The sequence below is a fragment of the Plutella xylostella genome, chromosome 12 (genome assembly GCF_932276165.1).
Source record: "Plutella xylostella chromosome 12, ilPluXylo3.1, whole genome shotgun sequence".
In the NCBI taxonomy this organism is placed as follows: Eukaryota; Metazoa; Arthropoda; class Insecta; order Lepidoptera; family Plutellidae; genus Plutella; species Plutella xylostella.
This window is the reverse complement of record NC_063992.1, coordinates 3257362-3276740: the sequence shown is the minus strand read 5'-3', so window position 1 is coordinate 3276740 and position 19379 is coordinate 3257362. Positions and strand designations below refer to the sequence as shown.

General features: G+C 37.6%; 1 protein-coding gene across 11 annotated transcripts in view; it reads left to right on the top strand.

Moving 5' to 3' along the window:
• LOC105388453 (dachshund homolog 1) overlaps nt 1–19379 on the top strand; it is a 126594-nt gene that overhangs the window by 31206 nt on the left and 76009 nt on the right. For 9 of the 11 annotated variants that reach the window (XM_048624366.1, XM_048624365.1, XM_048624361.1 and 6 more), the window contains one exon: nt 18847–18986. In XM_048624366.1, the coding sequence (XP_048480323.1) occupies nt 18847–18986 (140 nt within the window). The remainder of the gene's footprint in view (nt 1–18846; nt 18987–19379) is intronic. The other 2 variants (XM_048624363.1, XM_048624358.1) reach the window with 1 other exon arrangement.

Below are 19379 nucleotides of genomic sequence, written 5' to 3'. Positions count from 1 at the left end.
TCGCGCCATTAAAATATTTGTTGGATTTATTTGACATTTTGTTCGTTATTAAATATTTATTGTGCGGCGGACATAGTTGCAGTGCGAGTCGAAGCCCGCTTCGTTCCGGGAACTTACTGGACACTCCTCTAACTAGTTTTATCGTGCATTTTATAAGTCTATATTGATGCTAATAAGTAGGCACTTGTTAAATTGACGCTTATTAGAAAACATTATTGTAATTAAATATTCCAAGGAAATTGTAAAAAGTGACTACCAGGCATACTAAAGCTGACAAGTTAGAAAAAAAACTTACCAACTATAAGCACCCTAATAAACAACAAACACAAATTGATTTGAAACACACCGGCAGCCGGTAGTGTCAAATGGCAGTGGCAATAGTGCATGAGGTGAAACGTGGGGAGTGGCGATAGCGAAGCCGTAATTGCTCTCCCACCGGCTAATGTACAAGTTCGCCAAGTCGGTTACAGACTTAAAAACTTCAGCGATGGGGCCTATAAATTAATGTGTTTGCATGTCTCCGCACCCATTCGACTTCCCTTTACACTTTCCGACGATTCCTCAGAAAGGTAGGCGTTCTTTTGTGGTGTTTGTGGTGAAACTTTTCATTGTAACTAACGATGTTGATTTAGAGATTTTGGAAACATAAATGTGTATAACATTTAAATATTTCACAAAAGTAGACGTATGTATTGAATAAAAATAGACAGAACGTCTGAAGTTGTAAAAGTTTGGAGGAAAGGAGTTGTGCTCCGGAAATGCTCGGCGCCAAATTGTGAGGTTCAGTTTGATGGCAGCTTTTAGGGGAAATTATAATTCCATTTTATACTGTCGACTCTTTGCCGAACTTTTCCAATAATATCTGTTTTAATAATACCTTCTCCGGTCTTTTAACATTCAAATAAATTGTAATTGTTGGTTTGGAAATGTTTCTGGGTTGTTTTATGGAGTTGTCGTTTGTTCGTAAACAATGTTTACAATTGTTGAGAAAGCTTCTAATTATTTTAAGCTACGAATAATTTTGTAACAAACGGAATGATTGATGTGACAAGATGTCGTCCCCAGATTATCTCTATGTCCTCATTAAATTCTTCCATCACATCGCAATCATGTGTTCTTATCCGTTCGTTTTTCCATCTCAGTCTCTCACTGCATCCGATCAAACACCATTATTAATATGCAATTTGAAGTCTTTAACTGCATTCCCACACACAGGCTCCATCAAAGATGCCTATTGTTTCACTCTGAATGAAGTGCAAGCCGTATTTATACGGGCGCCTTATTATAGCCACCACTTCTTCCGAGGATATTGACACTTGTCTGTCTGTCACCATCCTTTATTTCGTCACTAGGTGTCGAGTTACATACACAATCAGAGAGCACGTGTGCCTCTCCATACACTTATTGTTCTTTTGTGCTAATGTGTCGGCAAATACCGTCTCTGATGGTAATGCTGTTCAATGAAGAGTATCTGCTAGACTGTGTGTGTTCTTCACTGGATTAATTGGTCTGGATTTTGTTTCATGAGCTTGAATTTAGTTAGTCAGTCAGAAATAATCAGTACAAATTGAGTGCTTCGTTCGCTGCGTGCAGAGTTACAAAGCACACAGACACAGACATATCATGGGAAGACACATTACTCGAACAATGACAGTCATTAAAGGATACATTAATATTGTCAGACAAACAGTCTCTATTGTATGTAGATAGCAATACTTCTTGTTTCCTATTAGTTTTTGCATAGATCGTTTTGCTTTATTGCCGCGAAGCAATTAAAATGAACTTAAAGCCCACTTTGAACAACATTAATAAGGAAGCTTGAAGAATTTTAAAAAATGTAGCTTGTTTTGTTACGTCAGATCTATTAACGCTAAGGAATCCGGTAATCTCACGAGCTAATAGATTCGATTATTCATCTCGAGTCGCGAAGATCGAGGATTGATGGCCGCGGCGGAGTCGCGAACCGCCGACAAACATTTGGGAATTGCTTTCGGATGCCTTTGCCTGATTAATTGCTACAATGCCAACTTTCAATTAGTTTTTCCCGGCAGTAAATTGGGTTTTGTTTCCTCTCAACCCAATCTTTGTTTCTAATTTTACGTACCTACAAAGATCAAACGGATACATTTTCTCCTGTAGCTCACTAAAGGCTGAGCACTCCCCCGTGACTTCGATATTGTCTTAAGAGAAAGCGATTACACAAATCTGAAGAAGCTATTAATTCGGCTCGCTGCCCCCGAATGCCATCCCGGTTTGTTTAATAAAATCGCGAATTTACATATCAAAACCTACAAAGGGGCATAATTGGACTCGATGACTTAGAAAACAGAGTGGGAGAAGCGGGCCTGCCGCCCTGAACAACAAACAAAGGAATTATACCCGCCTCAAGAAACTTTTAGCAATGGAAAGCGCCTTAACAAACATACGCGTGTGTATCTAATGAAATTCCTATGGTTTCATAACATACCTCACCCGCGTGAGCCGATCGCTCTTACGGAATTATTTTGTTCGAGGGAATCTTTGAAGGCGCCTGTTCTCTTGGAAAAGTTGTTAAGAAAATGGGTTGAGATCTCTTTCGAGATTTCATTAGTTTGTAACTATGCGGAATGTTACGGCCGGCATCTAATTTATTGGGTAGGCGTAGTCGGAGGAACGAATGGGCAGCGCGCATTCGAAAATGGAACGGAATTGCCGAATCACCGAGCTTTGAGTCCGCGCCGCCTCGACACGATTCGTTAGGAGACAATGTTTGTGTTCAATTGAAATACTCTAATCGTCGCCTTTAGTCTCGGTCCACTTGTGAGTTTTTTGCAACTGCGGCTCCAGTAGCAGCCATGGTGATTATCGTCTAATTAATATTTTCAATCGCGTTAGGGTTATTATAGTTGAAGGCAAAAAATAAACGGTAGACGTGGTAAATCAACAATATCGTAAACATCTGAAAAAGGGCAGGGCTTGTTATTAGATACTCGTATCAAGAAAAAATTCATTTTGGCGATGTTAGCCCACCTTTGTACATTGACTGTATTTTTAATTTACATGTTTATTATGTTTTATAAGTTTACTGTTTATAAATAAAAATATCTGAAACAATATATTCTTAGGTGGTCATAGTTTAGGTGAGTGTTATAATTGTGCTTGTATATTATTTAAGTCACCGAAGAAGAACCCTAAATGGTTCTTCTTTGGTTTCACAATTTTCTATACCGAATACCTATAACTGCTCCCAATTTTCGATGTCACTGAACTAGCGGCGTCTTTGACTAGCACTGGAATGTGACCATAAAATCGGATAAAATGTACAATTTGTGACGAAACTAAACGATTCAAGGCGGACCAAATTGTTAGGCTATTTCCTTGGGAAAACTACTGGAGAAAAAGAAACACCAGTACAGTTACAAAGAGCAGAACTTTTTGGTGAATGTGTGAGCTGACTGTGATTAGTCGCGTGAAGTGATTAAACGACACGTCAATGACCCCAACACCCTACAAATTAACAGATACAAACAACATAAAAGTTAACGTCCGCTCAAATGACCCATCAGGACATCGGACGTAAGCGTAAAGCTTAATTTTTACCCTCACAACTATTAATATTTTACACGGCATATCCCGAATATATCGCAGCATATTAAAACGCATAAATTAATAATGTAGCCGGCTTGTTTAACTGCGAATCAGATGAGTTTTATTGACAATTTTGTTGGAAAATCGCAATTTGCGGGATGACCGCCCGATGACGCCAAGTGGTGATCAAATAGGGGGCTTGTAGCAAACAAACAGGGGAACAAACTATCGGCTCGCGACTGTCAATTGAACATACTCCAGTAATGACCTGGTGGCGAGCCCGCTCCGCTACGACTGGAAGGAGAGGATTCTGATCCATGTGAATTTGCTTGAAATACAAAAACACTAACTCTTCTTTCTGAACAACTCCTTCGAAAATTGCCGAAATACTTAATAAAATACAGAATAATTTTGTTTCACACCGTGTTTGTATCGTATGGCAAATTGTAGATACTTTTAGAATGATGATACAATTTGAATCCAATCTACAAGTCGACGAAAATTACACTACTCATGTAAAATAACATTCCTATTCCACACAACACAGCCGAACTATCAGCGGAGCATAGATGCAAATGTTTCCATCATATTAGTGTAACTCAATCGCGGGCGCAAATGTACACAATTGCATTTAGGGGATGCATTCAACTGTGTACAATGCGGGAAAACTACTCCGGGACCCGCCTGCCGAATATGTCTATTAATTAATTAATACTTTATGCTTTTGCAGCCTCCTTGTTGTTGTTGCTTAGTGTTTGGTCAGAACTTGAATGTTTTGCCAGAATCACCTTTGATGCTGTTTTGATTTGGTGATATTTGAGCGCGTTTCAATGTTTACTTTTGTTTTAATTATGACTGGATTAAGATAAGTGTCTCTTAGCTTAGACTAACCGCAGAGATATGGATCAGCTGTACTCTGGTGTTACTTCATGGTTATTTTGCTATGTGGTTTGTGATGTTTATTTGCACGATACAATTTGGTTTCCAATATAATTGGCTCGCCGCTATCTTGGCTAGAGGGACAAGCCGCATCATCATAATACGACACCGTGCTTTTGTTATCATTCAATTTGATTCCAACGCCGGCGGCTGCTTTATTATTTTAATGAGCATTAATTTTCAGCCGAAATTGAATGGCCGCCCTTGCGACTGACTCATTTATTTATATCATTAGCTGTGGTTCGTCGGGGGTGTTTTGACGATTGATGCTATATCATACTTTGGCGTCACACACACCCTAAGTGGTGGTTACTGCTATCATTGTCTTTGATCTTAATTTCCGTACATCAAAAATTTAACTTAGTATGTAATTTCTTTGAATTTCTTATAAATATCCTATTGGGATTTTAAATTAAATAAAAAGAAACATTTAAATATTTTGCAGGTACTTATATAATTTGTCACGACTAAAATAATAATAGGTACTTAGGTAGTTCTAAAGTTCTTTAGCGCATAGAAGCAACAACTGCAGTAAACAAGCGACTGCGAAATTTCAAACATTTATTGATTCCACCGGCACCATTATGAGCCGGGTTAACCTAATATTTTCCTAAACAGTGCCACCCTCCAACAGCAAACAAGAACCGATGGCGGCTGAATTAGAAATAAACTAGCCGAACTTCACTTGGTTGCCGTGTTTTAATTAAAGCAATTTCAGGTTACACCATGTATTTGATTTGTCAAATTGCCTGTTTGGCTATCAAATGTATTGTGGTCTTGTTTGCTTGTGCCTCTATTCTGCCCGGGGTATGCAGAATTAGAATTTTCCGTTCAGTTGCTTGGAACTTTTGTACCTTTATGTCCTCACCTAGTTAGATTTGTTGGGCTGAAAATGTCACAGAAAATGGTGTCTAAAAATAATTTTGTCAGTATTAAAAATCCTTTAGTAGAGTATGAATGAAATTGAATTAGTTGGCTGGTATGCAGTGGAATAATAGTCGGCTTTATCCGTTGTAAGTGAATACCTAGCATCGGGACATTTAGTGGGGCGTGCGCGGCCGCAGACCGCACACGGCACGCGACTGCTAATGTACTCTGTGGCGCAGTCAGTCTGACAGTATTTTACTCTGTGCCGTGTCTGTGAGACTATGTAGAGTTAAACATGATGAATATGTCGCAGGCAACTGGTTTAATCTCCTGTTTGATTGAACCGCTAGCCCGTTCATTGGATGACGCTATTCAGTTGTATGACTAGGCCGAACGTTGATTGTACAAGCGTCACAAAACGTCCAACTAGTTAGCGGACTTAAAATCAGTCAGGTGGTGAATAAAACAAATATGGCGTCTAACAGCAAACAGCTGACACAAAAAGCAATTGTATTGTTATTTTTTGCAAATAAATTAGCTTTAAAGTGCGTTATTTATGTTAAAATAGTGTGACAACATGAATTTACCTATTATTTCACCGCCGGCGGATAGTTTCAAAGAAAAAAATGTGCTGAAACTGGATAATTATGAACAACAATATCAAGGTACGTTTATTGTTATTGTTTAGTTAATTTGTGAGATGAGAGCTTTGTAACATAGTCTTTTTGTTGACTCTTGTCTGGTCATGTTCATCCTTAGCAGACATTACAAAGTTGCTATATTATATCCCATTTAACGACTTCGCTGAATAACGTTCAGTCAAGACGTTGGACGTTACAGTCAACCACTTGACGAGTTGTTCTTTAGTCATTCAATTGAGTAGCCCCATCCAATGAACGGGCTAGCGGTTCAATCAAACAGGAGATTAAACCAGATGACTGCGACAAATATATATGGTGGTGGAATCGGGGCATTTGCTGCCCGACATAATGAAAACAAGGTATAGATGAGGCTAGTGACAGAAGAAGCGATTTGGGTTAATAATGAGAGAGATATATATAATAAAGTTTAATAAACAGATAGTACTGGTAGGTATAAAATATATGCAATTCGAAGATACAATAAGAACAATTAAAATATCAATCAAAGAATATGAATCGATATAACTGTTTAGTTTTTGTTGCACAAATAGTGGCAAGCTGCTCTGCATTATGTAAATAATAATAATTTGATGTGCCATGCGCGCTTCCCATTTCCGGACACTATCGGACGTTATTAATTACAGTTTTTATTTTGCTTTTGCCGGGCGAGTAGGGCTGCTGCTGTTTTATGCTTTTTATTACGACTGCATTAATTTCCCAGCTTTTGGGGCCATTATTTATGGGCGAGCATTTTCATGAACTACCTACATACATTTATCCTTTGTTTTTTTCTGCATTTATATGTACAACAATGAGGTCATCAGATACCCATATTTTCCTGTTAGATATATTTAACTATGATAACAGTAAGTGGTAACCCTATTAAGTGAGAGCCCGAGTTTTGACAGTTCTCGCGTGACTAGCTCGTTGCGGCGGTTTTTTTAAACTCTCACACAGGTTTCGAGCAAATTGATTATGTCTATTAACTTGTTTCTTTCAAGTGACAGCCCTGGCTATTAAAGATGCCCATAATTTGACCTATTATATTTGAAACGTTTAGGGGCTGATAGATAGTTAATTTTGGATAAAGATGTGTTATAATTTCGTAGCAATATGTTTATTAACTACTGAAGTTCGGCTTTAGAATCTTCTCGACCGTTAAGAAAAAAAGCTGAGAGACACGTCAAGTGGAGCACAGAAGCATTAACAAACAGTGGTGTTGAATTAGTAATATTTGTGTAAGATAGGCAGGTACTGAAGGAGGTAGCTGCTGGGAACGGAAGTGGCTGCGTCACGTCACGAGATAACGCCAGCCAGCCGCGATCTGCATCCTCGTGGTTATCATGTTTGAACTACTAACGCATCCTTGGACTAACCCTTTTGTGTTAATAGAGTAAATAACAAGAGAAGACTTTAAAAGGATTGATTGTACTCTTTCTTGTACAACCAATGAGCTTTTGCTGTGTGTGAAAGAAATCGTGGTAATTATGAGATCTAATAAATAATAACAAAAAGGAATAAAAATAGAGACCCGAATAGTTTCAGGATGTAGACTAGGTGGATTACAATAGAATGATTCCCACATGCCACCGTGACGTGGCGGGCTGAGGCTAAGCTCTGAAATAACAAACCGAATCCAACGCTCGAATCCGGGGAGTCTCACTCAGCGATACCATATTTAATAGTTTTATGATGTATTATCATAACAAATCTGTACAGAGCTACTTACCACCGATGTACGATTCGGATGCGACTGCCCTGCGAGCAAACAGTCTTGATACTTTCGAACTAAAGATCCAGGAACAGCTACTGGCAATAAAAGTAAAAGTCGAGTTTCTTAATGAAGTAAATATTAATTTGTGTAATTGTTCAGTTTATTTGCTAGTACGGCATAGTAATTGATTGTAATGAAGTATGGTTAGGAGGTCGTAAAAGAAACGGCTAATGAGCATGTTGAATGAGACAGTGCATCATTTCCTCCGTTTGGCATAACAGTAAGAAATAATGAGCCGTATTTTAGAACCGGTACTGTGTCGATGCGTCCCGCGGCTGAAGTATTATCAGATGTAACAATTTGTAGAGCACACGACACAACACAAAGTGGTCAGTCTGACATTTAGTGGCACACATAACTCTTTGCTAATTGCGGTGGTTGATGTAGCACTGCGACATAAACGCAATTAGCTTAAGTTCAAGTTGGTAGGGCGAGTTCTTTCAGTCATCCGTTGTTGATGATGAGCCATTGATTGGCAATGATCGATAACGGGTAAGATTATGGATGACCTTCATATAAACGAGCCCATTTATAAGTACTTAGTACAAGACATATTTTTTAACAAAACTTTTACATTTCCCAAAAAAAATGATCAAGGAGTTTCGGTCCGCGCATCATCAGTCTAGTCTATACTAAAGGACTTAACATTATTTTTCTTAATATTTTATTATGAACTTCTGTTCAATATCCAGAAATATAGTTTGATCAAACAAAGTGTACGTGTGATGTTATAGAGTACCGTCAGATCATACAAACAGCACAAATAGTTAGGTATATCTTTGTTTATTTTTCACATGAATTCTTGCTTTGATTTGTTATTGTTTTTATAGAATAAACAAAATTTTCCGTTGTTACAATGTAAACCAGACTATAGGATATTTATAATGTAAAGTGTTTGGGTTTAGTTAATAAGCTGAATTAAGTATCTAGTGCCAAAAAAAAAATTATATTGCCCTATAATTTATCATTACCATAATCACCAACCAGTGAACAGTCGTTCACTGCCATATGCACCTAATCCCCATTTGAGCCATATTTTTGCAAATTTACAGCAACGGTAAATACTTACAGCATTTTTAATTACACATTAAGGTAAACTTCTGTAAAAAAATGTAAACGGTAGTGTCTAGACTTATTTTGCTGTCGCTCCGTCGTCAATTGTCTACGGTTGCAGTACGAGTTACTGACGGATCTTAGTCAGTAATTAACTGGCGTTCTCACTGTGGAAGAGATGTTTATTTTCTTTATGAATCGATTATTTTTCATTCGCCCGCATTAGAAGCTCCCACGTTACGCGAAGCTACGATTGCTGGCTTTAATTTAGATATGGCATTGATTTTTTTTAGTTTTGAGGTTTATTTACCTCAATGTTATGTAGATTAAATATTACCCGACTTTGCTGCAGTTCCTTATAATGTTGAGACTAATCGATAGGTTAATCTCGGCAGTTCATCAGATTTGTATGAAATTTGTATAAAAGCCTTTAAAATCAGCATCAAATAAATGAATGAAATTTTATCGCAATACTGTAACATCTGGGTTAAGCAATAAAAATCGACTAATTTCATGACATATTTTAAATCTATTTAATATTTTCAATATAAACAAGGAGATAACTCATACTTTGAAACATCAGGACAGATAAAATAAATAAATATTTCGCATTTCAGTGCCTTGTTCGCGGCTGCTCTATTTTTCATGTCAGCTCAGTGGATGGATCGCTCCAACGTTTTTCTAATAACCCGGTATACAAATCATAACGTTTATTTTCGTTCGACACTGAACGAACGATCACACGTCCGGAACTCTATTCTGTTTCAAATCTCCCGCCCGTTTGTTTTGAATATTAAAAAAATTTCGTGTAAACAAGAGAATTAAGAAAAAACTGGGATAGTTCGCGCGCGTAGCGCTGGCTGCTAATAAAACGTTTCCCTTGCGGTTTCCCGCGCGCTCTACTTTTTAGGGTTCCGCAGCCAAATCGAAAATGCATTTGTTTTGTCATGTCTAGTGTCTTCTGTCCGTATATCATATTACATATATGCTGTTTCTACCAAAACTATTCAGACCCATATACATACGTATACTTGTAAGTCCGATAAAAAAATAATATCGGATCCTATCGGGTCAAAATATAAATAGGTACTAACCTACCTAAAACAAACATATACAGTTCGTAGCTCATTCAGTTTCTTTATAACAACCATAGTTACAAATAGATTTAAGTAGAACAAAGTTTATCTTTCGAGTGTCCTCCTAATGGTAGTTGACGAAAAACGAGCCATTTTTTGCTCGTCCCCTACATCTTAGGAGCCGACAACGATGGCATATGTTATATTAGTATGACTCGACACAATTTTAAATATTTTTTCATTAGCAGGCCACGTTAGAATTCATTTAAGTAGTAAAAAGGAGTCTGTTACGATTCGGGTAGCTTTTTTTCAAATTTAGAATTAACTAAAGAAGCGGGAACGGTAGCAAAACTTCGCTATTCACGAAGATGAGCCGTATCAGTAGAAATCATTAGTTTACCCACGCTATAGTACAATGACTATAGCCAACTAGAAATGGAAAAGTTTTTAAAGTATTTAAAAAACCACAAAAAAATCAATAACACCGCTATTGCCCGGTTCATACAAACGAAAATCGAAATTCAACATGTGAACAAAAAACTGGCGCCAGTTGCAAAAAACTTCCGTCCGAATGAGAAATCAATATGTTATCGTGTCTATTAGAGCATGTCTAATCTACCTAATGATAAAATTGTTTGTAGTTCTACTAGCGTTTGTTATGATAAGAAAAATAACAGTACTTACCTAAAGCTGTGAATAAAAGTAAGTAAGTACAACAAATATACATATTTACTAATAATAGAATTCTCCATGACTCTGTCACATTGACGTGTCACAAACGGTGGAGTAATTTGGCAACGAATAGCGAGGGCGTGACTCGCTGACCACTGCGGCCAAATTGTATAATTTTATACAACAATACAATTTTACAAAACTCATTCAATGGAAACGTCCGTACCAACGCTCGTCACTAGATTCGAACAAAACATGCCAAACGCAGGATGGCTGTTTGCGGACAAATTAAAACGTGTGAATTCGATGAAAAACTGCGCAATTCAAAATTGGAATGGACGTCTATGGAATTCGGAAAAAGAAAATTGAAACTTTTATGAATGCATCACTGGCCAGCATTAACATTGAACGTTTCAGAGACATTATTATTAAATTGTGATTTGAACTGTACAATACGATTGTACGACATAAGTATACAAGAAAGGACGGAAGAAAAGCTTATGCAAAATGCAGCGTCTTTAATGAAATCCGCAGACAGGTAGGTAATTGTTAAAAATGGAATTTCGGAGTAATATGAGAGAAATGAAATAAAACCCGTAATACGTACGAGCGAGCTCCGATCACAATGGGGAACGACAAAAGGAGATTGTAAAGATGTCTCCTCTATGAGAGCGATAAAGTTACATAGCACTGATATTTTGTAAGATTGAACATAAATCCAGTCAAAGCAAGATTGAAAATACTGAAACACTTTTATAACCTAACAAAAGTAAAAAATCTTAGACGATTTTCAAAAAGAGTATCTTTTGAAAATCTAAAGAAACCTAGATGAAATGTCTCTGGATTCGATTTACCGTGGACACAGACGGTTACTTAGAACCCCTCTTTTAAGGTAATATTTTATTTGTCGTGGGGTTGAAAATAGCAACCTTTAAATAAAACGTATCGAAATACGAGAGAATCAGAAGTTAAATTTAAATTAAGGATTCTTTAAGTACAAAGAAACAATGGCGAAGCCTGCGCTATAATCTGGAGCAGAGAGAATCGGTATCAAAAAGGAATCGGGAATCTTTCTGCGGATGACGTCTCTTTTTCATTTGAAGCAGTCGTCGAGTTTCCTTTGTAATTAAATATTGAAATTAAGAAATGAACAGCGCTAATTACAAGAGGTTGTCCCTTGGGGGCTGATTATGGAGTTGGAGCCGGGAGGGCTCGGGTGAACTCACAATTAATATTTAACGTTTTAATGTTTCCGCGGCTCCATTGCATTACCAGTAATGACATTTCGTCTACTCGCGATTCGGTCTAACTTTTGCTGTTGAGAGTTTTAAATGTACGCTGATTTTCGTTAATATTATATTCAGGTACCAAGTGAATCCTCTTATACGTCTACTACTTTGGGGTATGGTATGTATGCATTATAGTTGATACAAGTGCAATGAGATTTGCTAAATTTAAATTAATCGGTGGGATGTTGTGTTACGTTATGCAGTTTACAATTTTATTACACTCGCGAGTAATGATGAAAAAGTGTGTACCTGCCATTGCCATGTATGCCATTGGAACTGTTTTATTGCTCGGGAGTGTATTTCTTGAATTTGATATGTATTGGAAACTATCAATAAGTAAATTATAATCAAGACTTTATTAGTAAGTCTGTGACAACCCTAAGCTTTGCCCGTCTGGCATCTGAGGGTTGGTTCTAATATTTCATTTCATCTTTTTATCGTGTAACTTCAGACGCCATTGCTGCCTTCCTCTGTTTCCTTATTGCGTTATTCTATTACTTTCTTATGTTTCTTTGTCGGATTTAATATACTATTCGGTGTAATCCTTTTTAGGGTTGCACAGCTAATGCCACCGGCCCAAAAAGTACGGGAGTCGTTGTGAATTAAAATGATAGAGTGATGAAGCGATAGAGAGTGAAATAACGGTTTAGTAACATAAATTTTCTGTTTGGACATTTCAATTATCTCGACCACGTGGCGTGCACACAACGATGTTCGTGCTAACAACAATAAAAAATGTACCAACAAAATATTCCACGGATTTGAGAAAATACTCGACAAAACACAGTTTCGAAAGCACGCGAAATAATACAGTTGAGGACTCTACAAACGAAACACTAACTTCAACTTGTACATATGTTCATTCAATATACATACGGTCTTATTCATAAAAAAACCTTAAAGTAGGTTTACTGAGCTCAATAGTTACGGAACACATTAAGCCTATTTGAGGTTTCGTAAAAATCTCTATTCATAATAGTTCCGTAAACCTTCAATAACTATAGTGATGCTAATAGATTTCACAGACCAAACATTTTGACATTTTACCCTATTAAGTTGCCGGTCCGACGAAACCATAAACAAAAATAGCGAAAACTTTCATTCATTTATCAATCTCTATTATCTATGTTAGCCACGGCGCGGCACTTAAAAAAGTTTACGTTGGCTTAAAGGCGCAGTGGCCAAGCCAAAACCCACAAAAAAAATAATTAAATTTTTACGTTACCATGGCAACTTATTTTCAGCAAATATTAACTCACAACAAATGTCAAATCGTCAATAAAGCAGAACAGCTGTTGACCGGCCGCCACGTTTTTGTACAAGAGGAGGCTTACGGAAGGTGTATAGTAGGGTCCAGCCAACTTTAGCATATCAAGGTTTTACGAATCAGTTGGAGAGTTCTTTAGCGCTATTGATCGTTTATGAATAAAGTTTTTTTGACATTTGCTTATAGCAGGCCTATAGGTCTCCCGTAACTTTTTATGAATAAGACCGATAAACTGCAATACCTAAAACGTCAACTTTAATTACATAAATATGCATTCGAATACCCGATCTCCAGTCATAACACTCGTATACAACAAAACAACGTTATTATCAGCCGTCAAATGAAATTGTCTTCCGATGTTAAGTTCGGAATGTCTTTATTAACTGTCAAGGAATTAGAGTAGTGTACTGCGGGAGCGGTGGCAAGTCCATCAGACAAACGTAATTAGTTTTGTAAATAAAATGCCTCGAGAAATTGAAACGTACCAGCTACTTGTGCCCGGTGACTGGACACAAACTGTACAGGCGAGTACATCGGTGCTTGTAACTCATTTTCATACGTATATGGCAACATAGCCTAATACGGATACTATACATTACATTCATTGCACAGCACACTAGAGATATAGATGAAGAATCATTTGCTATAAGCAATATGTGTTGTCTTAATTTATCTATAAATTCATATACCTACCTACATACACTTATGTGCTTATGAAAATTTTACATCCTTATAGTTATAATCAAAGTAGTTAAATCTAAAGGTTTGAAAAAAGTTGGGTCATTATCTTATAGTTAGTATAAAGTTATCTTACAGACCCTGTTATGATAGAATTTATAAAATAACTGAAAGGCTACTAGCAATTCTCTTGACGATTGTACTTTGTTGATTTCTACCTACCTGTATTATAGATTAATCAGAACCTATTTACTATTTCGATTTAAATTCCTTTCTACGATTTCAACATTTCTTTTTACTAAATGTATCATTCATTCTCAATAAATTTATTTATATTTTCACCTCTAGAAATTAATTCTCTGATATTATAGAATTATGTAAGTATCTAGCTTAATGGCTAAATTAAAAAATAAAACATATTTAATTTGCCCTCGGGAGAGACGTGGACACGGCCATTCCGGTAAAAATGCATAAAATAATTGTAAAAAGAAATTGTAAGGGCAAAAGTTTTTACCTCCAAGCGATTTTAAATTTTTATTTTTACGACACAATTAAACGCTGGATTGTGCTTATTGCTTGGGGTCCATTGTGGAGGAAATCTGTGACCATTTGTTGCTTGAATTAAGGTGTTTGTATCTTTAAATCAAACTATGTAAGTACTTACAGCAGTTCAGGTATTATATATTTTTTTATTGTAAATCAATCAGGTACCTAATCTGGATTGGCTTAACTGAAACTTACAAATCTTGACATCTAAATGACTATATCTAATCTCTCCTATTTCACAAAATTCAAAACCACAAGCCGCTTTTATAACCGAAATAAAATCTCACATTCTAAGCCAAGATAAACTGCTACTGCGTTTAAGTTTGTTCTAGATAAGATTATACCGTCCGTGTGTTTTGCTCCAAGGTGCTCGCCTACCGATTCATGAGCCATTTTTTAAAACAAAGCCCTCATTATGTGGGAAAAACGGATCTTGTATGACGAGAGGACAAGGAACTTTTGAACAGGATGTGAATGTGTCATTCAAAATCTACGTGACTTTATAACTAGTTTAGACAGTGTAGTTTTCGATTTTCGTCTTTTCCCTTCATATTATTTGTTAGTTTATTAACTCGCCGTAGAGTTTTATCCTACTATCATTTCAAAGTGTAAACGGTAGCTAGGTACGATGAGAGGATGAGGAAATGCCACACCGAGTCGTCAAAGGCATACGGCAACATCAATGAGGACTCAAAATTGTTAATCGATTTTAAAACAATCTTGCGACTTCCCCATTTCAATTTGTACTTTCATCCCACGACTTGGAGTTCCATTCAGGTTGCAGGACGGCCTCAGTTCCAAGGGGATATTTTCGGCCCTCCTCTGAACGACAAACGGTTTAAAAAGTGTTTAATTTGAAACGTAAACAAAGCCATACATTCTGTAGTGCTGCAACACCGTGTCCCGTAAATAATCAATGGAGAAAATAAACAAATTTTTACTTTTATACAGATTATGAGTATTAACCTACGATGGACTGTCAACGGGGTTTTTCCAGTGTATTTGTTTCGTTTTGTTTTAGGGACGGATGTTTACATTGTGAAGCGTTATGATTTTAGTGCCAGTAATTGAAGAGAGTGTGAACGTGCTAACGTGTTAAATGTATCTACTTAAATAGACAAAGGTGGCTGATGCTTCAGGTGCGGGCATTGTTATGCTTACGTTTATTGAACAAGAAATATATTTTTGGAACACAAATTTATCACTGATGTGGGCAGATTTTATCCGCTGCAAATTTCCTTTCGGCATGGAAGTTCGTCGATCAAGCTTAGGCAGTATTGTACAATATCGATATACATATATTTGCAAAACTATCTATCACGGGTATATCTGTCAGACATATCTTGGGGCTAGGGACTCCTTTGTGGCTCTGTTTGCGCAGTGACATAACGTGAGTGATGAATATTGCCACGCAAATATCACAAAAAGCAAAACTATCCTGCGTATCTATTTCATACAGCGGGGGTTTGTGGTTTTCAAAGAGATATAGATAATGCAATGTAGATGTGACTGTGGTTTGGTTAGGAGCAAGGATTTAATAAGTTAAATATAATAATCGAGTTCAGAAGCTTCCTTAAAGTCAGATTCCGACGACATGGAAACTGAGAGCAGAGCCTGTAATATAGGTATCGGACAACTGATATATCTACACAGATGCATACCTAACCTACATTATTATATACATAATTATCACCAAATGTCTGTTAAAACAATTATCTGGGGATCGAACCCTGGAACTTCGGCATCGCAGACACTACACCATTCTGTCGTCAAACATATCGCGATGTTCCCAACTCGCGACAGCTTCGCACCTCCAGCCTGCTCTTTGCCGCGACAGACGTCGAGTAAATCGTTCGGAAATCGGTTCGGTAATAAATCGAACGCTTTTTAATGGCGGTTTATCGAAAGGAATGAGCTTTGCGGTATTCAGATTACAGGACGAACACTAAGTGGCGGCGGGGGAGGCGCGTGCCCTTATCTCTGTCCCTCAACACTTTCAATATTCGATTTCGTCGCGGTTTGTTTTTGCCTTTTTACGCTTCTGACTGTACCCGCGGCGGGTAAGTAAATAGATTTCGTGTGACTTGATCGCGGTTTTCTTCTCACAGTTTATTTTCCTGGTTGTTTTTTTTTATTCTGGCTATACTTGCTAGGTACAGTCTATACATTTATAATAGCTTTTCTTTTACATTTCCAATAGTTTATCTTCATAATAAAAAAAGCTTGAAATCTAACCCTAAAAAACATTCACAAACTATCTTCCTACAACTCCTTTTATCAAACCTAATTAGTGCAAAAACAATACAACACTAACTCCTAATCCTAATTAAGCATCACAAACTCACAATACCCCGACACCCACAACAGTGTAACCGAGAACGCGAGAAATCATTGCAATCCCAGCTAATGGAGTGTCTCTGTGGCGGTGACATAAAAATAAATAGCCGAAGACTCAGTTTCTGTGTGTAAGCCGATACTATGATAACAGCGTCCCTCCAGCCCCCGATAATTGCCGAACTTGTGTACCACTCGCCTGGTGTAGCGGAGGTGCAGTCTTCGCTATGAATACGGTTACACTTCTTGTGTACCTTTTCAAAGTAGGTTACATTCAAAAACCGTCTATCACTTAGGTAATTGAATGATAATATAACATTTTATTTGGGAAAGGTATAAAAGTTATACAGACAATTTTTTCCCATGACTGTAGAGACCGAACATTGAGCAAGCTATTTCGAATGTAGAGACAAAATCTATGACTTTATTTTCTTGTTACGTTAAAACAAACAAACACTCACGCCTTGTACTAATGTACTCCCTTGCGGGGTAGGCAGAGGTGCATTGCTGCACCCACTTTTCGCCAGAGCGTTATGTTAGTCCCAATGTAATAGGGGGCAAGCCTATTGCTATTTTACGGGCACATCCAAGACCCGAGAACAAATATCTGTGTTTAAACAAATATCTGCCCCAGCCGGGAATCGAACCCGGGACCATCGGCTCAGTAGTCAGGGTCACTAACCACTACGCCATTCGGTCGTCTATTTCTACGTCTATTTTCTTGTTACGTTGAAATACAAAGTTTTAAAATATATTTAAAACTTTGTAACTTAATAGGTACATACTTACTTTGGCAGTATTGAAACAGTTAACTGTCATGTTTTGAATTGGCTGACTAGCTGCACCTGCATCTAGATACCCTATAAAGGTTACAGTTCGATTTAAATACAGTAACTTTTACCAGTCCTAATGACCTGCCCATTAGGACTACAAAGTTGATACAAAAGAGAGTGAAAGTTCAAAATGTTGGTGTTCCACATATTATATGGAAATAATAGGGAAATCTATTTTAAAAAAAAGTCATATTTGACATTTAATTTCATCGATGAGCCTAAGATTTATAACATAGGTACATAATCAAAACCTAAATAAAAAGATCACTACCCATAAATATCATCACATTTATTAGGAAAATGAGTGACTGCACCTCCGAGACATGATCTCTGGCGAGTCACGATAGAGGCAGTTATGTGATACGCGGACACTGAGCACATTACATCAAATGAGCCACCAGTATTTGTCCGCATTCTTTTATATTTATGTGCTTTCATCTTCGCCTTTTCGATTAAACACCATTTTCCCCTATGGGACATTGAAATTTTACCTTTTGTCGTAAAGTAGAGCTATGTTTTTTATTAGGCTGATAGAAAATTGATCCCTCCAGACTAAAATAAAGTAGATAGGTAGTCCTTAATAATCTTAAATGTATTCACAATCATAGAGAAAGACACATACTTATAAACAAATCCTTTATAGAGCTAATTAATAATCAGTTTTATAATTGCAACAGAACTCCCAATAAACAGCGCCTAACGCGCGCTATTCACAATAAATCACCGCGCCCCGTGAGGGTTGCCACACAGATTTATTTATTTTTATTTATCTCGCTCCCTTAAGATTTAATACTTACCGAGACGTCGGTGGCAGTTTCCACAATTTCACGCTTATTGTTTTCCCATCCCTGATTTATGGCAGTGTAATAGACAACAGTATATTCTTGGACGCAATAAAGTTTGCCACCTAAATCTTGGCCCGTAAGCCTATTAGGTGGCACTGGACCTGAAAGATTACCTTTAGGGTTACCGCGATAAATACACCCGTCTTGGACCAGCACTCCACGTCCATGGCCGTTGTGATGATTTGTAAAACAAAAAACGATAACTCTTTAAGCATAATTACAAAAAAGAAAAAACACATCGATTTAAGACTAGGGTTCTTTCACCTAAGCAGTACTAAGGCACTCGCCGTTTTCGATGAACCTGAGCTCCGCAGTTAATTTTTAAATAATTATAACTACATACCCAATGTTCTGCACTTCGAGAAAAAAAAACAATTATTTATAATTTCCCATTATGATTTCGCCCCCCTCCGCTAGTGTAAGTGGTGTGTGTCTAACCGCAGTAACGTGCTACTACTCCCGCAGCTCCAGGCCGGGCCGACCTCCGAAGCGCGCGTCGGGAGTGGGTCTCTCGCTGGCCGCCACGCAGTTCCCTGGACATCCCTTCAAGAAGCACCGGCTGGAAAATGGCGACTATTCGCCGTATGAAAATGGACATATGAGCGGTAAGTGGATTTTTTGGTAACAGGGGGTCACTGTATTTGACGAAAAACTGAGTTTCTGAGCGCTGCTGCGCGAGCCACGAGTCTATCTGATTATATGAAACGTGCCGACTGCACGAAAGCTCTCGTTTGTTCGTTTTTCGTCAGTATAGAGAAACCCTCCTGGTGCAAGATGACTGCGGACGACACTAGGTGTCGCTACGTTAGTGACTATTTTTATGGAATTAATTTGTCAGCTAGTGAAGCTCGACGAAACTTCGTTGTCTGCTGAAGCCTCTTGTCGCCCTCCGTCAGTTTTCACCTTTACATTAGCAGTGGTTGATGATGTCACGTGATTTGGCGTTTGGTGGGGAGAACCACAGAAGTAGAAACGTAGGTTACATAAAAAAAATGGTA